This window comes from Oncorhynchus mykiss, chromosome 4 (assembly GCF_013265735.2).
Source record: "Oncorhynchus mykiss isolate Arlee chromosome 4, USDA_OmykA_1.1, whole genome shotgun sequence".
In the NCBI taxonomy this organism is placed as follows: Eukaryota; Metazoa; Chordata; class Actinopteri; order Salmoniformes; family Salmonidae; genus Oncorhynchus; species Oncorhynchus mykiss.
In genome coordinates this window covers 10,839,358-10,859,919 of record NC_048568.1, presented here as the reverse complement: position 1 = coordinate 10,859,919, position 20,562 = coordinate 10,839,358, and the positions used below count along the sequence as shown (strand labels likewise).

At 41.5% G+C, this 20,562-nt stretch overlaps 1 protein-coding gene across 4 annotated transcripts in view; it reads left to right on the top strand.

The window, feature by feature from the left end:
- Window positions 1-20,562, top strand: part of LOC110522067 (probable palmitoyltransferase ZDHHC14) — a 50,630-nt gene that overhangs the window by 7,954 nt on the left and 22,114 nt on the right. For 3 of the 4 annotated variants that reach the window (XM_021600140.2, XM_021600141.2, XM_021600139.2), the window contains one exon: window positions 17,970-18,130. In XM_021600140.2, the coding sequence (XP_021455815.2) occupies window positions 17,970-18,130 (161 nt within the window). Of the gene's footprint in view, window positions 1-15,195; window positions 15,282-17,969; window positions 18,131-20,562 lie in introns of those variants that run through there. The other variant, XM_036975611.1, reaches the window with a different exon arrangement.

Genomic DNA, 20,562 nt, shown 5'->3' with positions numbered 1-20,562 from the left:
CGTCGGAGCCGGTGTATTACGATTCAATCTTAATGCTGTATTGACGCTTTGCCTGTTTGATTGTTCGTCGGAGGGCATAGTGGGATTTCTTATACGTGTTTGGGGTTAGAGTCCCGCTCCGTTTAAAGCGGCAGCTCTACCCTTTAGCTCAGTGCGGATGTTTCCTATAATCCATTGCCTCTGTTAGGGGTATGTGCGTACGGTCACTGTGGGGACAATGTCATCGATGCACTTATTGATGAAGCCAGTGACTGACGTGGTGTACTCCTCAATGCCATCGGAAGAATCCCGGGAACATATTCCAGTCTGTGCTAACAAAACAGTCCTGTAGCTTAGCATCTTTGTCATCTTTTATTGACCGGGTCACTGGTGCTTCCTGCTTTGGTTTTTGCTTTTAAGCAGGAATCAGGAGGATAGTATTATGGTCAGATTTGCCAAATGGAGGGAGAGCTCTGTAAGTGTCTCTGTGTGTGGAGTAAAGGTGATCTAGAGTTTTTTTCTTTTCCTCTGGTTGCACATTTAACATGCTGGTAGAAATGAGGTAAAACGATTTAAGTTTCCCTGCATTAAAGTTCCCAGCCAGTAGGAGCGCCGCCTCTGGATGAGCGTTTTCCTGTTTGCTTATGGCCTTATACAGCTCATTGAGTGCGGTCTTCGTGCCAGCATCGGTTTGTGGTGGTAAATAGACAGCTATGACAAATATATATATAAACTCTCTTGATAAATAGTAGGGTCTACAGCTTATCATAAGATACTCTACCTCAGGCAAGCAAAACCTTGAGACTTCCTTAATATTATATTTTGTGCACCAGCTGTTGTTTACAAATATACACATACTGCCACCCCTTGTCTTACTGCTGTTCTAACTTGCTGATGCAGCGTAAACCCCGCCAGCTGTATGTTATCCATGTCGTCATTCAGTCACGACTCTGTGAAACATAAGATATTACAGTTTTTAACCTTTTTGGCAGCATTTTCACTTTTTGATTAATAGCTTGCCCAGAGTGAACTGCCTCCTACTCTGTCCCAGATGCTAATATATGCATATTATTATTAGTATTGTATAGAAAACACTCTGAAGTTTCTAAAACTGTTTGAATGATGTCTGTGAGTATAACATAACTAATATGGCAGGCGAAAACCTGAGAAAAATTGAACCAGGAAGTGGGACATCTGAGGTTTGTAGTTTTTCAAAGCTTGGCCTACCGAATACACATTGAGATATGGATGAGCTTGCACTTCCTAGGTCTTCCACTAGATGTCAACCATCTTTAGAAACAGGTTTGAGGATTTTACTATAAAGGAGGGGCTCATGAGACCTCTTTGAGTCAGTGGTCTGGCAGAAAGCCTTGGTCTCATGACACACGCTGCCGACAGAGTTACCTCTCGTTCCAGTGCTTTTCTGAAGACAAAGGAATTCTCCGGTTGGAACATTATTGATGTTTTATGTTAAAAACATCCTAACGATTGATTCCATACATCGTTTGACATGTTTCTAAAGGACTGTAACAGAACTTTGAGTTTTTGTCTGGAGGAAGTGCCAGCGCCTCATGAAGATGGATTACTGGGCTGAACATGCTAACAACAAGTGGCTATTTGGACATAAATGATGGAACTTTATGGAACAAATCAGTCATTTATTGTCGAACTGGGATTCCTGGGAGTACATTCTGATGAAGGTAATCAAAGGTAAGTGAATATTTATGGTGTTGTTTCTAACTTTGTTGATTCCAAAATGGCGGATATTCCTCTGGCTGTTTTGGGTTCTGAGCGCCGTTCTCAGATTATGCTTTTTCCTCAAAGTTTTTTGGAAATCTGACACAGCGGTTGCATTAAGGAGAAGTCTATCTTTAATTCTGTGAATAACACTAGTATCTTTTATCAATGTTTATTATGAGTATTTCTGCAAAATCACTGGATGTTTTGGAATCAAAACGTTACTGCACGTAAGTCGCCAATGTAAACTGAGATTTTTGGATATAAATATGCACATTATCAAACAAAACATACATGTATTGTGTAACATGATGTCCTATGAGTGTCATCTGATGAAGATCATCAAAGGTTAGTCATTCATTTTTTCTATATTTCTGCTTTTTGTGACTCCTATCTTTCGCTGGAAAAATGGCTGTGTTTTTTCAACTTGGCAGAGATCTAACATAATCATATGTTGTGCTTTAGCTGTAAAGCATTTTTGAAATTGGACACGATGGGTAGATTAACCTCTCTAGGGTATGTGGGACGCTAGCGTCCCATCTGGCCAACGTCCAGTGAGGTTGCAGAGCTCCAAATTCAATTACAGAAATGCTCATTATAAAAATTCAGAAAACAAAACATATTTTACATAGGTTTAAAGATGAACTTCTTGTTAAACCAACCACAGTGTCATATTTATAAAATGCTTTTCGGCGAAAGCATACCTAGCCCAGAACATACCTAGCCCAGAACATAGCCCAGAAGCAGAAGCAGAAGCATTACAAAATTCAGAAATAGAGATAAAATGAATCCCTTACCTTTGATTATCTTCATATGGTGGCAATCAGAAGACATTAATTTACTCAATAAATGTTCCTTTTGTTCGATGAAGTCTCTTTATATCCAAAAACCTCAGTTTTGTTAGCGCGTTTTCTTCAGTAATCCACAGGCTCAAACTCAGTCAAAACAATCAGACAAAAAAATCAAAATTGTATCCGTAAAGTTCATAGAAACATGTCAAACGATGTTTATATTCAATCCTCAGGTTGTTTTTTAGCCTAAATTATCTATAATATTTCAACCGGACAATAACGTTGTCAATATAAAAGGTAAACAAGAAATGCACATGCGCCTGAAAAAACTCTGCGACACGTTAGGGTCCACTCGTTCAGACTGGTCTTACTCCCTCATTTATAAGAATACAAGCCTGAAACGATTTCTAAAGACTGTTGACATCTAGTGGAAGGCATAGGAACTGCAAATGGAGGCCTAAGTCAATGGATACTGTAATGGCATTGAATAGAAAACTACAAAACCCCCCCAAAAATAATACTTCCTGAATGGATTTTTCTCAGGTTTTTGGATGCTAAATCAGTTCTGTTATACTCACAGACACTATTTTAACGGTTTTGTAAACTTTAGAGTGTTTTATATCCAAATCCACCAGGTATATGCATATCATATCTTCTGGGTCCGAGTAGCAGGCCGTTTAATTTGGGCATGCTTTTCATCCAAAATTCTGGATGCTGCCCCCTACCCTAGAGAGGTGTATCTTTCATTTGCTGTATTGGACTTGTTAATGTGTGAAAGTTAGATATTTTTTAAATTTCGCGTGCTGCCTTTTCAGCGGAATGTTGTCGAGGGGTTCCGCTAGCGGTTAATGTCCCGTTGGTAGGATATTTGTGATCGTAGCTCATCTATAGTTCATTTACGTCCCCTATATCTCTTTCTCATGCGAATGATTGGGATTTGGGACTTGCCAGGTGTCTGAAGTAAATCCTTCGCGTCCGACTCGTTAAAGAAAAAACTTTGTCCACTATGAGGTGAGTAATCGCTGTCCTGATATCCAGAAACATTATGTACAAAATAAGTTACAAATAACGTGAAAAAACACAGTTGGTTAGGGAACTGTAGAACGGCAGCCATCTTGTAGCGTCATACCCAAGAATAGCAACGATTACAGCCTCGAGTTAAGGTGCTTCAAGAAAGTACTGAGTAAAGCGTCTGAATACTAATGTTAATGTGATATTTCAGTTGTTTGTTTTTTTATTAGCAAAATTTTTTAAAAAAAGTTTTTACTTTGTCACTATGGGGTATTTCGTGTAGATTGATGAGGGGGGGAACAATTTAATTGTAGAATAAGGCTGTAACGTAACAAAATGTGGAAAAGGTGTGAGGTCTGAATAATTTCCGAATGCACCGTATGTAGTACATCTAAAACCACTTGATGTTAGGTCAATGACATCCCTTCTTCATAGTACACTCATTAGAATTGCCGTTTTTCATTTAACTGAAAATACATTCATATTTCCTGTCCATGTGAGCTACAGATCTACAGACAAGTGTGGTGGGTTCCTTGACCTCTCTTATCAAAGGTACACCTTTATTTTCTTAAAATTCAAAGTTTGATGTTCTGAAAAATACAATATACTCTACACTGAGCATTTTTATACAATTATTTGAGACTGGAGAACACAATGGGAGGGATCTTAGACCTTTCCTCCATACAGAATCTTTCTAGATCCTTGATATCCTTTGTATGTGAATATGGACTGCCCTCTTCAATTCAAACAACTGGTTTTTAATGGGGTTCAAGTCAGGAGACTGAGATGGCCATTTCAAAATGTTGATTTTTTTTTTGTGGTGAATTTACCATATGTTTGTAGATTTTTATGTGTGCTTGGGGTTATTGTCTTTCTGGAAGATCTACTTGAGACCAAGTCTCAGCATCCTGGTACTTGGTAAAGTTCATGCCGTTGACCAGTGTAAGTAAAATAGCCCCATAACATCAAAGATCCGCCACCATATTTTACAGTTTCTCGACGCCAAAGAGCTCTATTTTCATATCATCGGACCATAGCACCCATTCCAAGTGCCAATGTTGTTTATCAAACTCCAGGCGGAGTTTGACATTGTTTTACTTTGAATTATTTCAATCAATAGTGAGCTCACCCGTGATGTGATGAATTGTAAATAGTAATTGCTATTAGGTCATTCATATTCTGGTTTCTGTCACCCGAGAGTTATCCAAATATGACCGCTAATGTAGCCTACATTTTCCGGTTTGGATGATTGTGTTATGCAGTCGCTACTTCTGCAAATGTCTAAACAGGGATCACTGTAGATTGTTCATATCCATGTGTTGGTACTTGTCCAAGGGTTAAACCAACTTTGTTTTCCCCACAACAATTTACTTTAAAAATATGAACTTGTTTATTTTTTATGGGATTTTATGTGAAAAAATACATGCTCAAAAAACATAAGTAGGCCTATGATCTTTCTCACTTTACTATAGCCTACTTGTATGACCCAGAGAGCTAAAATCACTGGGAGAAAAGTCACTCATGTCCCTAATTCATGATACACCAAAAATAATTCCCAATTTAAAGTGTCTAAATAAATACTTAATGTCATAATTATAAATGTTAATGTAACACATACGCAGGGAGTCAGAGAGCAGGTTGATGAGCAGGTTGATGATGAAGTCCAGGTGTGCGCAACAATGGGGAGCAGGTGTGCACAATGATGGTTGCCAGGTGTGCGTAATGTGGGTTACCAGGACCGGTGGTTAGTAGACCGGCGACGTCGAGCGCGGAGCAGGAGAGCATGAGTAGACGTGACAGTACCCCTCCTGACGTACGGCTACAGCCGCAGGATAACGCTGACCAGGGCTCCCATCAATATCCAGGGGAGGTGGAAGGGCGTCGCGGAGGACGGCACCAGCCAGTGGACCAAACCTCCTCTGCGCACCTGAACCACCCGTCCACCGCAGGAGTTTCGGTCTGGCTCGGGGTCCATGGAGCCAGGGCTGGCTGATATCCCAGGACACACTGGAAGGGGGTCAGCCCGGTGGAGGAGTGACGCTGTGAATTCTGGCCGTACTCTGCCCAGGGAAGGAACCTGGCCCATTCCCCCTGGCAGTGACTCCTAAGGAACTTCCCCAGCTCCTGGTTCATCCTCTCTACTTGCCCGTTGGACTGAGGCCGGTACCCGGGTGTGAGGCTTATCGTGACCCCCAGCTTCTCCATAAAGGCTTTCCATACCCGTGACGTGAATCGCCTCCTGGGGACTCAGTCAAGACAGACTGGTCTGCATTACAACAGATAGGGGTGCGAACGTGGTGAAGGCCGCTCAAATCAACAAATGGACGCGACTGCAATGTTTTGGACATCGTCTGCACTTGGCCATTGGTAAGTAACCTTGTCAATTGTGTATATTGAAGTGATTGGTTAGATGAAACTAAATGTGCATTTTTTTATCAACTGATTAAGTTAAATATTACATTTTGTATATAACTAAAGGGATTATTGTGATTTTAAAATTGTATTCAAATCTCTTACAACTTACCCCAGCACAAGTTGGTGACAGAGTCGCCTACCAGGTGGGGATTATGTCAAAAGATGGTGCAAAGAGTCCTGGAGCAGGAGAAAGCCATTTCGCAGGTCTTGTCCAGTGACCAGAAGACCCGGCACTTAGCTCCCACCTATACTGATATAGATGTTCTTGAATCCATCAACCAGATATTGACCCCACTCCTAGAATTCACAGATGCTCTGTCTGGTGAGTCCTATGTCAGTCTGTCTTATCTGAAGCCAGTACTACACCTGTTCAATACAGAGGTCATGAAACCTGATGGTGAAACAGAGCTCACCCAAACCATCAAAACGATAGTCATGAACTATCTGAATGAGAAATATGATGACCTAGCCACAGATGACCTCCTGGACATAGCCTCGTTGGTTGACCTTCGGTTTAAAACGCATTACATCAAAGAGGAGAAGGTGGGCCACATAATAGCAAGAGCTGTCTCAGAGATGGTCAATGAGGGACATGAAAGCCCTGCACAGGGAGACGTTGCTGCTGCTTCACCACAACTGCCAGCTAAAAAGATAAATTAATTGGGCAGTTTTTTCAAAAATCCATGCTCCATCACCACAGGTCTTACTGAAATCCAGCTGGTAGAGAAGGAACTCAGCTGCTACCTTCAGTCTCCTGATGCTGACAGTGAAACCAATCCACTGAACTGGTGGAAGATCCACCAAAAAAACGTTCCCAAAGTCAGCCACCTAGCAAAGCACTACCTGTGCATTCCTGTGACCAGCTCCCCCTCAGAGCACGTTTTTAGCACAGGTGGCAACATAGTGACCTGCCATAGGGCAAAAAGCCAGAGATCGTAGACAGACTTGTCTTTCTTGCTTGTAACTTGTAAGACAGCAACTACCCCAACTTCAATTGTGATATGCCATTAGGCTAACAGTTATAATGCATATTGCCTTGCACTATTTGTTTAAAAAATATATATATTTGCTGTTCACAACTTATAAGGGTTTATAGCTTTTTAAAAAAGTGGAGTTAATGTTATTTGTGAGTTATTCTACTACTGACAATAAATAAGAAATATTAAAGCGTTTGGTTTGTTCAGGAAATCTTGAGTCTGAAGCAGATATGCACCTTTTAAACATTATTTGATCAATATTGTGATAATTATCGTTATCTTATGAAAAATATATATATATATATATCGGGATAATTTATTTGCCATATCGCTCAGCCCTACGCCCAGGGCAACATCCGATCCCTTATCCCTGTGGGAACACAGGTTCCCTCTCCAGAGCCTGGCGAATGCCCACATCTACGTCCCAAAGCACGGGGGCAACGACTCGGAAGGGCAGAATGATGGGTGCACTCAGGACAGAAAAACATCTCCCAAATCGTAGAGATGGGACAGGGCATCGGCTTTGATGTTCTTTGAACCTGGGCGATATGACAAGGTGAAGTTGAATCTAGTGAAGAAAAGGGCCCATCTTGCTTGGCGCCGGTTCAGCCGCCTCGCTGTCCGTATGTACTCCAGGTTCCGATGGTCGGTGAGGATGAGAAAATGGGTCCTTGGCGCCCTCCAGCCATTGTCTCCACACCTCTAATGCCAACTTCACCGCCAAGAGCTCCCGGTCGCCGAAGTCATAGTTCCTCTCTGCAGGAGACAGTTTTTTTTAGTAGTATGCACTGGATACAATTTCTGTGGGTTACCTTGACGTTGGGACAGAACGGCCCCCACGCCCACTTCTGAAGTGTCTACCTCCACCTCGAAGGGCAGTGTAGGATCTGGGTGTTTCAGCAAAGGGGCAGAGGTGAAGTATACGGAAGGCCTCATTGACTGCAGGACTTCACACCAACTTACGGGGACCACCCTTGAGGTGGGAGGAGAGGAGGAGAGGCGATGGAGCTGAAGTTCCTAATGAAGCGGCGGTAGAAGTTGGCAAACCCCAAAAACCGTTGTAGCCCCTTTATGGTGGTTGGGACTGGCCATGACCTGACTGCATCCGACCTTCCTCTCCATCATAACTCCCTATGGACTGATCCTAAGAAGAAGACAGCGACCTGATGCAACTGGCACTTCTCCGCTTTCACATACAGGTGATTCTCTAGGAGTTGTTCCAGGACTACTCTGACGTTGGCGATGTAATCCGCCAAGGTGACCGAGTAGACCAGGATGTCGTTGATATACACAACCACCTCCTGGCACCCGAGCATGTCCCAGAACACCTCGTTAACGAATGCCTGGAACACTGACGGAGCATTGGCTAATCCATAAGGCATCACCAAGTACTCATAGTGACCAGACATTGTGCTGAATGCCGTTTTCCATTCATTCCCCTCCCGGATGCGGATCAGATTGTAGGCACTCCGTAGGTCCAATTTGGTATTTTAAAAAACGGGCCCCTTGGCAACGAAGAAGAAGCCCGCCAACTCAGGGGAGGTGGACGTTCGGATGAAACCCCGTTGGAGAGCCTCCTGGATGTACTCCTCCATGGCCTTGGTTTCAGCCACCGACAGAGGGTAGATGCGGCTGGGCGGAGGCGTAGAGCCTGCAAGCTGGTCGATGCCACAGTCCCAGGGGCGATGAGGACAGTAACAGACAGGTGGCGCAGGTCTTGGAGAAAAATCTCCTGGAGATCCTGGTTATACTAAGTAACGGGTCTGATAACTTATGTAAATATTATATTTCCGTTTTTATTTTTAATACATTTGCAAACATTTCTACAAACCTGTTTTTGCTTTGTCGTTATGGGGTATTGTGTGTAGAATGATGAGGGAAAAACGATTTCATGAATTTTAGAATAAGGATGTGATGTAACAATATGAAAAAAGGGGAAGGCGTCTGAATACTTTCGGAATTTTTATTTTGAAATGTTTTTTTATTTCACCTTTATTTAACCAGGTAGGCTAGTTGAGAACAAGTTCTCATTTACAACTGCAACCTGGCCAAGATAAAGCAAAGCAGTGCAACACAAACAACAACACAATACAATAGATCAAGTCTATACACAGTCTGTGCAAATGAGGTAGGATAAGGAAGGTAAGGCAATAAATAGGCCATAGTGGCAAAATAATTACAGTATAGCAATTAAACACTGGAGTGATAGATGTGCAGAAGATGAGTGTGCAAGTAGAGATACGGAGCAAAAGGAGAGGAGCAAAGGAGCAAAATAAACCAAATAAATAACAGTATGGGGATGAGGTAGATGGATGGGCTATTTACAGATGGGCTATGTACATGTGCAGTGATCTGTGAGCTGCTCTGACAGCTGGTGCTTAAAGTTAGTGAGGGAGATATGAGTCTCCAGCTTCAGTGATTTTTGCAGTTCGTTCCAGTCATTGGCAGCAGAGAGTTGGAAGGAAAGGATGAATGCAGTGTACATAAATGTTAACTAAGTCAGCAAGACTCATAGTCATCCTCTGTGATCCTTTCTCACACGTTGAAGGTCTGTGAAACATTTCCATAGATCTCTAAGCTTCCTTTTTATTCAAATAGTTTTAATATAAATATTTAAACAATACAAAACATACACATACAAATGACAACAGACGCATACAAACATCCACAACATCACCCCTGCCCAGACCCACCTGCTTACACCTCCATCCATCTCCAGCACCCGTGTCACTCTCCGCCACATGGCCTCAAACTGCAGCATTTTGTTTCTCTCAGTCGCCCATGCACTTTCAACATTTAGATAATAAAGTATTTGACTTTTCCATTTTTTTAACGATGGAGCATTGGTTGATTTCCAGTTTTGAAGTATACTTTTTTTCAAGATGATTGAGGAGAAAAGGATCGTCCAACCCATCGATCTCTAATTTCTGCAGGTTTCCAAAGGGTCATTTTTAAAGGTTTACATAATTGCAATCAAAACGGGTTCCAATTAAGAACCTTTTTGGATTTGCTTAGTGTATCAGCCTGAAAAGCCTGCAATTCAATGGCCTACTCATTGAGTGCTAAAATGTCACCAATATAAGGCAATTAAGTCACATACACAGATGTCTTCAATTAGAATTGCTCATGACAGCTTGTAAAGGCCCGATGTTATCACATGCAAATTCATTCATTTGACATCAATGGTAATATGCAGAGAGTCGAGGGATGACTGACAGAGATTTTCCTGTCTCTCTCCCCATCCCCCACCTTTCCCTCTGTGGTCTTTCATTCCTCCCACATTCCATACCAAAACATGGCACCGTAGTGTTCCCGTTTCCGTAGTAACAGTTTCCTCTTGAGCTCTTTGTGTCCTGTCGAAATAACAGCTTGCAAGGCAACTGGAGGAGAGTCACCGATTAGTCCCAGTTTGATTTAGGTTGTATCCTGTTCCCTATATAGTGCACTACTTTTGACCAACGCCCTTGGTGTTTTCCCTATTTTGTTGAATTACAACCTGTAATTATAATGGATTTTTATTTGGATTTCATGTAATGGACATACACAAAATAGTCCAAATTGGTGAAGTGAAATGAAAATAATTACTTGTTTCAAAAAATTGTGCGTCCATTTGTATTCACCCCCTTTGCTATGGAGCCCCTAAATAAGATCTGGTGCAACCAATTACCTTCAGAAGTCACATAATTAGTTAGATTGCACACAGGTGGACTTTATTTAAGTGTCAAATGATCTGTCACATGATCTCAGTATATATACACCAGTTCTGACAGGCCCCAGAGTTTGCAACACCACTAAGCATGGGGCACCAGCAAGCAAGCGGCACCATGAAGACCAAGGAGCTCTCCTAACAGGTCAGGGACAAAGTTGTGGAGAAGTACAGATCAGGGTTTGGTTATAAAAAAAATATCAGAAACTTTGAACATCCCACAGAGCACCATTAAATCCATTATAAAACAATGGAAAGAATATGGCACCACAACAAACCTTGCCAAGAGAGGGCCGCCCACCAAAACTCACGGACCAGGCAAGGAGGGCATTAATCAATCAGAGAGGCAACAAAGAGAAGTATTGCTGCAAAGCTCCACAGCGGAGATTGGAGTATCTGTCCATAGGACCACTTTAAGTCTAACACTCCACAGAGCTGGGCTTTACGGAGGAGTGGCCAGAAAAGCCATTGCTTAAAGAAAAAAATAAGCAAACACATTTGGTGTTCCCCAAAAGGCACGTGGGAGACTCCCCAAATGTATGGAAGAAGGGACTCTGGTCAGAGGAGACTAAAATGTAGCTTTTTGGCCGTCAAGGAAAACTCTGTCTGGCGCAAACCCAACACGTCTCATCACCGCGAAAACACCATCCATGCTGTGGGGATGTTTTTCATCGGCAGGGACTGGGAAACTGGTCAGAGTTGAAGGAATGATGGATGGTGCTAAATACAGGGAAATTATTGAGGGAAACCTGTCTGTCTTCCAGAGATTTGAGACTGGGATGGAGGTTCACCTTCCAGCAGGACAATGGCCCTAAGCATACTGCTAAAGCAACACTCGAGTGGTTTAAGGGAAAACATTTAAATGTCTTGGAATGGCCTAGACAAAGCCCAGACCTCAATCCATTGAGAATCTGTGGTATGACTTAAAGATTGCTGTAGACCAGCGGAACCCATCCAACTTGAAGGAGCTGGAGCAGTTTTGCCTTGAAGAATGGGCAAAAATCCCAGTGGCTAGATGTGCCAAGGTTATAGAGACATACCCCAAGAGACTTGCAGCTGTAATTGTTGCAAAAGGTGTCTCTACAAAGTATTGACTTTGGGGGGGTGAATAGTTATGCCCGCTCAAGTTTTCTATTTTTTTGTCTTATTTCTTCTTTGTTTCACAATAAAAAATATTTTGCACCTTCAAAGTGGTAGGTATGTTGTGTAAATCAAATGATACAACCCCCCCCCCCCCCCCCAAAAAAAAAAATATATATTTTAATTCCAGGTGGTAAGGCAACAAAACAGGAAAAATGCCAAGAGGGGTGAATACTTTCGCAAGCCACTGTACATAGGGAATAGGGTGACATTTGGGATGCAGTCAGCCTTGGTTTCTGTTGGTTGTGTTTGACTCAAGGATAAGACTAAAGTAATTACAATCCTCTAGCCTGAGTGAAGAGCCAAAACATTCATCCGTTTATAGTCCAACATGCTCTGGGATTTGCCTGGGAAACATAGCACAAATGGTCAAATGAATGTGTCGTGATTCAACCATGGAATGGATCAACTGCCGGTTAACGTTTGCATGTTGTTTTGTGATTTTTTTGCATAGAGCATCAGAAAATGAAATGACGGAAAGACGATCATGTCTGAATGTTTTCACTTCTCCTCTTCTCAAGGCTGAGAAACATTCATTTGATTCATGGGGATACATTTAATAATAATAGGGCCCAGAACACCATTGCCTGAAATTTTGGGTCCAGAAGATACTGTCCTTGTGTATTTTTAAGCTTTCATTCAGACTATTTTTCCAGTACAGTTTCTAAGACTGTCCATATTCCATAGTCTGTATACCAAGGGCACAGTCCTTTTACAAAGGCAGTGGGATAGAGAAATGCAGCTATATACTGTAGATTGAAAGACTCGCTACAATGTCCCTACCCAAACTTTCCCTCCACTGTGTGCCAGATTCACCAGATTCAAGCCCTCTGACATTTATCCCTGTTTTGGGTAAAATGCCAACAACAACATTGGGAAAGGGGTATACCTAGTCAGTTGTATAACACTGAATGCCTTCAACTGAAATGTGTCTTCCGCATTTAACCCAACCCCTCTGAATCAGAGAGGTGCGGGGGGCTGCCATAATCGACATCCACGTCTTCTTGGTTGATAACCTCCTCCTTAGAAGGACAAAAAAAAGGAAGGACTAAGCTACTACTTGGAAACTTTATGCAGCTATTTCCAATCCCAATTATGACGGACTGATAAGGTCTCTGGGTTTCGGTCTAATTCAATTCCCGTGTAGCCGCCTCACAGTGCTAAAGTGGCAGCTATACTGCTCTCATATCAGTCAACACTGACTATGCAGCAGTAAGTGGATAAAAGCATGGTATTTCACTTCATGACTACTACCATTTAAGATTTAATGTAGTTTTAGAGGTGCTCCTCTACCCTCACTGCCTAGGCTATAACCTGAAACCAATGAATCAAACCTGAGTTCAACATAAGCCCCCCCCCCCATGAAATGATGGAGATCTCAATGTCTGATATTGGAACAACACATAGAGCACTTTATTAAGGGAACCTACATGGGGTTATTTCATGAAAGATTTTGATTTGGATATTGTACCCACTAAAATATGAATGGACATCCAATCCTTGTACTAATCAAATCGTTGTATAATAGATAATACTCAATCTAATTTAGGAAGGAACATTCCAAATCTTTCCCAAACGTTTATGTTATGGGATGCGTCCCAAATGGCACCCTACTTACTACACAGTGCAGTAGTTTTGGCCAAGATGCCATTTGGGACGCACCCACGATCTGAGAATGACTGAAGTCTTGTGAGAGGAGCCATAAGTGGAGTATTTGATGAATCTCCCCCACCAAGCCCAGAATAACAGGATCTGGGGCTGTTCTTACTAACCCCTAGGACCAGTCGCTCTGTCCTCTCACTCAGTCTTGCAGACAGAGGTAAAGTTCTTATTGGTAAGGTTGCCTAAGAATATGGATCATCAGTACTAATGGATGTTTTAAAGATATCGACCAGAGTGCTGAAGGTAAGATATTAGTGATGTGGGAAAAATTGATACAGCAGGATCATTTTTTTTTTACGATATCAATTTATATGACAAAGTGTTGATTCAAAAAATAAAATGGAAAAAAAAGTTTATTTATTTCGCTAAGATGTTACCGTTAAAGGGGCAATCTGCAGTTGCTACGTCCATTTTTTTTAGACCTTTAAATGGATGATATGTACCAGTTGATTCTTGAAGAATATAACTTAGATGCCTATGAGCTTAGTTCAACTGTCCTACCCCATCAGAACCCAAAATATAAGCTTGTTTTTGTCTTTGTTTGTAAACTAGGTAAAAATAAACAAACACTGTATAATTTTGATATCGTGGATGGTCGGTCCTTGTATCCATAACTCTGTCCATGAGTTTGAGAATGGTTACATTTCTCTAGCCCCATCCCTCCGTGTTCTACCAAAATAGTGGCTTAGAGACTGCTTTGTTATTGTTTGAACTGCAGATTTCCACTTTAAATGGTGAGCTAATATGTTTTGAGTACTTATGTCCATGACTGATCAAACTCATTTTCTCATGACTCTCTCTTGTCCCTCTACAGGAGAAATATAGCGACCAATGTTTGGAACAGTGAATTGCATTGAAATTGCCATATCGAATCGTAATACATATAGAATTGTCATACATATAGAATCTAGGGCTGTCCCAGACCAAAATGTTGTCTGTTCTTTTGACCAATCAATTGGCACCATTTATATATATATATATATATATATATATATATATATATATATATATATATATATATATATATATATAGACACACCCTATGTGTTTTAATAAAATCAACTATATGCACTGAGCTTGATGCTTTAAGTGCACTGTTTGAATAAATAATTAAGACACACAAATTACTCGAGGGAGCCAGAGATCAAGATAACCCCAAGGGAAAAAAACAGTTCCTGACCCTCCTGCTCCTGTTGGCCTTCACAGATTTTGCCATGATTCTCCTGAAGTTGCTGGTAATAGGCTACACCAGGGGTTGGAAAGCTTTTTCATGGGGAGTGCTAACTTGACAATTTATCAGTTTTTTTTTCACATACACAATTTATCTTACAATTTCTAACCGATCTGCATGCCAGTTATGATTTTCATATACACATTTCCGTGGAACACTTCAATTATAATAATGTATTTTTGTACTATTATGGGTATATAAAAAAAAGCCTCCATAAAGCCAACAAATAAAAACATTGTAGGTAGAAAATATCATGATTTAAAAAGAAATATCCTATAGCCCTAAATCACATTGGCTACACATGGAGGTTTGTTCATGTTCTTTCAATCACATTCATCTCTCTACTCTGCCTGTCTGCATCGAACTGGAAACATATCATCTATTAAACTGCAAGTTCATATCAACTATCAACTTGGTCCGGCCCTCTGGTCGCTCTAGCAAACTTGAAACATTGCATCAACTATTCTGGGCCCTCAGTTTACCCCTGCAGTGAGCTCCAGACAGACACCGCTGTATTTGCAGAACTTCGCAAGGGTTAAGAAAGTAGCGTAATCAGGTATTTTATGACGTTTTCACTGCATGATATTTTCCCCTTTCACACCGAGGCTTGGTGGTTATAAGGGAGAGAGCTGGTAAGAATAGTCAAATACATTGAGGAGCTATTGTATATCATTCTCAATGGATGTAAAAAACATACTTGGTTTACTTGCTGTTTGAGGCGAATGAAAAAATACTTTGAGAAGCTCCACAGCTCATTAGCAGTGGTGAGTTAAGACAATCAGAAAAACTATCAGACATCCCCAAATGTGTACATTTGCGCGCAGGCCAGGTAGCCTAAGCTTACTTCCATGCATAATCAGGTGCGCGTCTTTACTCAACATTGACAGGAGCGCAAAAAATAAGACAATTCATGGGTTGACAACTCGTAAATGGAATGAAATAAACCAAAACTTGTTTCTCACAAGTGTAGCATAGGTTGTGAACTCTGCAAACAACATGTCCGCTCCGACGATGAGAACGGTAAACGACTGTATGCATTAACAGAAATGACTGTAACCAAACAAACATTGTAGATGAGAAAATATGGGAATTAACGGTAAATGTATTACTGGGGATATATGTAATGAGGAATTGATAGTCACTAACAATAAAAGGGCTAATAATTCACACAATTAAGTTATGAAACAATGGATGTGCACAAACTGGCCGGAGAGAGACGCGCCTTGTGCAGAGAGATGGACCGAGCCATCCCCGCGGCCTCCGCAATGAATTAGTCCACGCTTAATGTCCACCAGATGCATCATAGTCTTGCTTTCCGGCGGATGTCATTCATTTTCAATGAAGCAGTACGCAACATTACGTTCGGGGTGCCTCACTAGGCTGCGTACTACATTCATTCGATGTGTTCAACTTGTGTGTTGCTTTACCGTGCGGTGGTACAAACGGGAGTACACACAGACTCCAACTACCTAGCTTTTAGAGAGTTGAAAAGTGAAGTACATGTGCCTCAGGTACATAAAATGCGGGTTCGACAAAACAAAACACATGCATCTGGTGGATATCGGGCATGACATATTTTTGATACATTTGCGAACGCAAACGAAATGAAATCTCGGGTCAGCCCTAATAGAATCGCAATACAAATCGTACCTGCATCGTGATAATATCGTATCGGGGGCTTCCTGGAGTGTACTATTTGCATTAGAGCTGAATCCACAGCAGACAGCCAGTGGCTGTTGTTGTGGGAGGCCATTCCATTTGAATGGAAAAATGTATATAAGGCCATAACATATTTATGGAAAGCGCCCAGTCCAGGGGGTGTACTTGTAGCGTACATAATGCTACCTCACGCTATAAACAGGAGATTGGCCTACAGGACAGGAGCTTTTCTGGCTCAGACAAGGCTTACTTTTACTTTATATATTTTTAAATTGCACAGAAGGTCATATGCCATATGCATAGAATGTGCTACTAGCATAGAATGTGCTACTAGATACACAGACAGCAGCAGGCTTTGAGAAGAGAAGAAGGGAGCCTCTGTTCATATCTATAAATAATGTGAAAATAAACACGAGGGCGTACCTTTCATTTCATGGCTTTGTCACGGATGCCAGTCGAGTAAGATGCTTGGAAATGGTTTTTCTTCTCAGCCCTTGGCCAGTAGATTTCAGTCAGTGGATGCATTCCAAATGGCCCCATATTCCCTATATCCTCCTGAGACCCAAAAGAAAAAATAAGTTTGGGATACACTTATTTATTTATTTTTTGCATAAGAAGTGTTTGGGGTGGGAAACAACATTTTACGAAGAAAAAAAGTTAGAAAATATTGTTATTTATCTTTTATTGTATGTGCAAAATTGTCCTCTGTCGTGGTCATTAGGATGTAAACATGAACACATTTACATTAAAGCACTGAGTTTCTAAACCCAGAGGCGCAACATAGCTAGACTCCCGGGAAAGCTTGCAAAACAGGCGAAACAGACCAGGCCGGGGTTTGAGAAGTCAATGAGAGAAGTGAACAATTCTTCTTAAGTTGTTCATTTTCTTAAACTAAAGAAAGGCACAACCTAGATTTGAACCAATGTCTTAAGTAGTTGAACATGTTATTACTCCAACCTCATGAAAGTGACACACTGACACGTTTTCATTTTCATCAAAAACAACTTTATATCGAAGGAGTGTGTGTAATTAATTCATCAAACTTATTTTAAAATTTCTATAATATATGCTAATTTTGATGGTAGACATTTTTTTAAGAACCAAGAAGATAAAGTTGTCAAGGTCACACCCACACACATCTCACTGAATACTGTGGCTTATATGGCTTCAGAGATACAGACCAAGAACTGACGTTCACTAGAGAAGACAAAAATGAAATGCTGGGTCTCAGGAGGATAAAATTGTGCACTACTTTTCACCAGAGCCCTATGGGGTGTGTTGAATTGTGCCATTGATAAGCAGGCTATTCATTTTCACTTTCCAGGAAGGCCATTACTCATTGGCCCTGGCCGTCTTGTCTTGTCACCTAATGAAGTCAGATACAAAGGACATGACAGTAGTGCTTTAATGTGATTGCACTAACCAACATCTGTTCATGAACAAAACACTGGGATTGGGATAAGTGAGTTAGCTAATCAAATAATTACTGTCTGTGCGTGTCTGTTTGTGTGTGTGTGCGTGCATGTCTGTTTGTCCTAACAGTTTTATTAGTTGTAAACATTCCACCCACTCAAATACAGAGACCAGACTAAGAACAGCTACCAATTAGGCCTACGTACTTTTCCATTCTTAAACCTTTCTTTTTATCTTCTCTCGTGCAGCTGTCCGTTCCTGGCGTCCAACCTGACCCCAGCCATCCCAGTGATCGGAGGGGTGTTGTTTTTCTTTGTGCTGGGGATGCTCTTCAGGGCCAGCTTCAGTGACCCGGGGGTCCTGCCCCGCGCCACGCCCGACGAGGCTGCCGACCTGGAGAGACAAATAGGTAACTATGGAGACAACCTCGTTTCCTGACGGTCCAGAGTCCAGGGGATGGTTTCCCAAATGGCACCCTATTCCCTATATAGTGTATGTGAGTAGTATACTAATTTTGACCAGAGGTGGGTTTTGGTCAAAAGTAGTCCAAGGTCCTGGTCAAAAGTAGTGCACTATGTAGGGAATAGTTCAGTTTTGTTATGAGATGTCCAATCCAATGCGTACCAAGAAGAAATCAGTCAGTGATTTTCAATGAGCAACATCTGTGCTATACAGACAGAACAATCTGGACTTGGACCAGGCAGGACTCTGCACTCAGAGTCTCTGATGCTGTTTATTCTCCTTGTTTGAGTTCAGCTAATGAGGCAGATAGATTTGAGGTCAACGTGAACTTCCCCTGACCACTGTCAAACGGTTTTTTTTTTTATTTTTTTTTATTTTACCTTTCTTTAACTAGGCAAGTCAGTTAAGAACAAATTCTTATTTTCAATGACGGCCTAGGAACAGTGGGTTAACTGCCTTGTTCAGTGGCAGAACGACAGATTTGTACCTTGTCAGCTCGGGGGTTTGAACTTGCAACCTTCCAGTTACTAGTCCAACGCTCTAACCACTAGGCTACCCTGCCGATCGAGCCAATCACATGCGACCTCTAACCGCCTTTGGTGTCTGTGTTCACGTGTGAGATTATAAGGTATTCAGTGTTGTTTATGTTTGGAGATGACATCAGCTTTGAGAGGCGCTTTGCCCTGAGCACCAATGGCATGTTGTTCAAACAGTCTGACTAAAGGCCTCGTTTTAGAGTTCAATCTAGAAAATATCTCATCAGAGTCCCAAATGGTACCATATTCCCTGTATAGTTCACTACTTTTGACCAGGGCTCATAGGGCTCTGGTCAAAAGTAGTGCAATAAATAGGGAATAGGGTGCCATTTGGGATGCAACCCTCTATCACAGGAGCAAGCCACTAGTTCCGTTTTGTTATGAGATGTCCAATCCAATGCGTACCAAGAAGAATCAGTCAGTGATTTTCAATGAGCAAAATCTGTGCTATACAGACAGAACAATCTGGATGTATTTTTGGAACTCTGTTTTTTTCTATGAATACAGCATTCCAGAATAGACTTGTCAATCACAAAATATCCAGAGAATGACCAAATTTGGGCATTGTTTGCTCTGTTTATCTAACTCCAGCTTTCTTAGAGCAGGAGAGAAAGCGTCTCTCGTGGTTCCGTCACAAATGGCCCCCTATTCCCCGCGTAGTGCACTACCATAGGGCTCCCGTCAAAAGTAGTGCACTATTTAGGGATTAGGGTGCCATTTGGGACACACACACCTATGTCACACCACATCAACAGTGTTTTAAACAGCCATTGAGGAAGGGTAGAAGTAATTCACTGTTATATTTACTCAATTCGGTTGTTTACAGTCTGTGGCCGGTCACAATGTGATGCACTAGAAACAACATCCACACATCCTCTAGTAGAGGATCTGGAGGTTCAGTACTGTGTGCTCAGCTCTACAAACAGCGAAATTGGTACTAATTGCCATCAAAATCATACCTGTAAACAATACCTATCAACAAGAATTACATTTTGTTTGTTAAACGTTGATGAAAAGTGATGTTACAGGCCTGCACTGAAAAAAGCGGTGGACTTTTGGAGAAGTTGTCTAGTCCTATTGTCTGTTTCACAACCTTCCCTAACTCTTGCAACCTCTAAACTCCTTCAAACAACTTTCTTTCCCTCTTTTTTGTCTTTGTCGCTCCCTCTCTCCAGTCTCGCTCACAACAAATGCTTGCTTTCGAGCAGCTCAATATGTTTTCAATTCTAAGCTGCTTTATTTGCTGCTTCCCACAACTCACTTGCAGTCAAACAAATCCTTCTGTCTGATATCTGCTTCATCTCTCTCTTGCACTGTGTGTGTGTGTGTGTGTGTGTGCGTGCGTGCGTGCGTGCGTGTGTGTTGCTCCTCTCCTTTATATACATATCTCATCATTCCTGCACTGTCTTCCAGCAGGAGTCTTGTTGTTAAATGCATTCCCAATCCTCTGTGTATAAGAACGGCATCTGAAGTGACAGCAAGTGATCTCCTTCCCTTTCCCCAATATGCATAATGTATGCTCCGTCCCAACGCAACTGCCGTCACCACCACTGTCAATTGCTTGTTTTTCATGTACACAAAGTCGTGGTTAAATATTTAGGCTAAATCTCAGTCCCACAGATGTTCACCACATTGACGCATGGTGTTGCCTGAAACTTTGATCCACAGTTACTTTACAGCCTCTTTAAAATCTTTATAGTCAACTTTATACACTCAGTTTATATTAAACAATAAACCAGTGGCACAGTGTATGAAAATACTTGTCCAAGGAAGGCAGTGATGCTGAGTGATGGCAATAAAACCCTGTTTAAAGTATCCTCCTTTTTAAATGAAGCCATACAGA